Raw genomic sequence first — 1,403 nt, forward strand, 5'->3', positions numbered from 1 at the left:
TGATTAATATCTTTTATGTATGCTAATTTTTCATCCCTGCATGGCTCAGTGCAGTATATGTACCGCGGTACTGACATTTGGGCCATCTGACTCCACAGCTTTTTTGAACTGTATGGCTTGCCGTCTCCGTACATTTCGTCGATCTTTGCGTCTACTCGTTGTCTGTGCGATTTTTCTTCAAAAGGCTTTTCGACTCTCAGTAAGTGTTTTAGGGTAATGTTGACGGCAAGCTCAATTTTTCTTGATGTCGTCTGCGCTTGGTAGCGTATGCTCGCCGGCTTGGGCCAGAGCTGTCTGCTGATAATCATGGATTGCCTGTCTTTCTTGGTGGAATACTTTGGGAGTAGTTCCTTTCTGCCCGGGCTGAAATTCGCCGAGTTCTGTTCGACCTGTGTCTTGCGTGTTTGACGTTACCTTGAAGTAACCAGCTGCGTATTCGATTTCGTTGGCTGCGTCGTTGGTGCCGATTAAGCCGCCGGTGCTGTGGGCCTTTGTCAGTTTACAGTCCTTGTTCGCGTGCGTGACGTTCCCTGCGGCGGTGTGTGCCCCGTCCGGTCCGAAGAGTTTTGCTGGCGTGGCTTCAAAGCCTGCTGGGTGGCTGTGTCTCGCTGCAGTGGGCTCCAATTTGCAATCTGCTATTGGTGCTTTTCTCGTGATCGGATTTGCGCTTTCGTTGTTTATTAGGCAGCCGGCGGCATTGCCAGCTGCTGCTGCGTCCGCTGCTATTGAAAGAAACTCGGCTATGCGTCCGTGCAGGTATGCCGTTGATGTTTCCGCGTCGACGGCGGACTTTACTCCAGTCGTTACATCGGCTGCCGATAGCTTTGTATTTTTGCTGAACGCTGCCAATAAAGGCAGAAGATTTGGCACTTCCTCCGGCGCGGACATTTCAGTGAAAACTTGGAGATAGTATTCGTGAACCTCGGCGTCGTTAGCATGGGTTAACGCTGTTTCCAGGGCTGTTTTGTGCGGCGCATAGAAAGATGCAAGGTTTTTTGTGATGTCGCATAGCGGACTCCATTTGTCATAGCTTATGGCGTTGCCGCCCGTAGCGGCGGCTTGTTCGATGAACAACTCTGCGGCCGCCGCGCAAATGGCCAAAATAATCCTTGCCTTCACTAACGTCTTGGCTTAACACCATTGGTTGGGGTTGGTTGCTGTTGAGAGCTGCGCCATCTGCGAAAGCACTTTGATGCGGGTGATATGTCAGGTCCAGTGTTATTATTTTAGGATGTTGACTCTTCTTTGCGTTCGCGAGTTAGTTTTAGACATGAGATTTTATTACGTAATATTGCTTGTGGTTTTATTGGGATTTATTTGGTGTTTAAGTTGGTGACTTTTCTGCTGTTTTCGTAAAAAAACTAATAAACAGGTCTTTATTTTTTCTCTAGAAGCGCGATTAG

The 1,403-nt window shown here is 48.5% G+C and overlaps 1 protein-coding gene across 1 annotated transcript; it reads right to left on the reverse strand.

The window, feature by feature from the left end:
* Positions 1-231: 231 nt before the first annotated feature.
* TEOVI_000615100 (variant surface glycoprotein (VSG), putative) lies at positions 232-888 on the reverse strand (the record flags this gene model as incomplete). The annotated part of the gene is made up of 1 exon (XM_067223700.1): positions 232-888. One exon carries the CDS (start codon positions 886-888, stop codon positions 232-234), a length of 657 nt encoding a protein of 218 aa, XP_067079801.1.
* Between the last annotated feature and the right edge of the window lie 515 nt (positions 889-1,403).

Source organism: Trypanosoma equiperdum, assembly GCF_001457755.1.
Source record: "Trypanosoma equiperdum strain OVI genome assembly, contig: ctg_1942, whole genome shotgun sequence".
Classification (NCBI taxonomy): domain Eukaryota; phylum Euglenozoa; class Kinetoplastea; order Trypanosomatida; family Trypanosomatidae; genus Trypanosoma; species Trypanosoma equiperdum.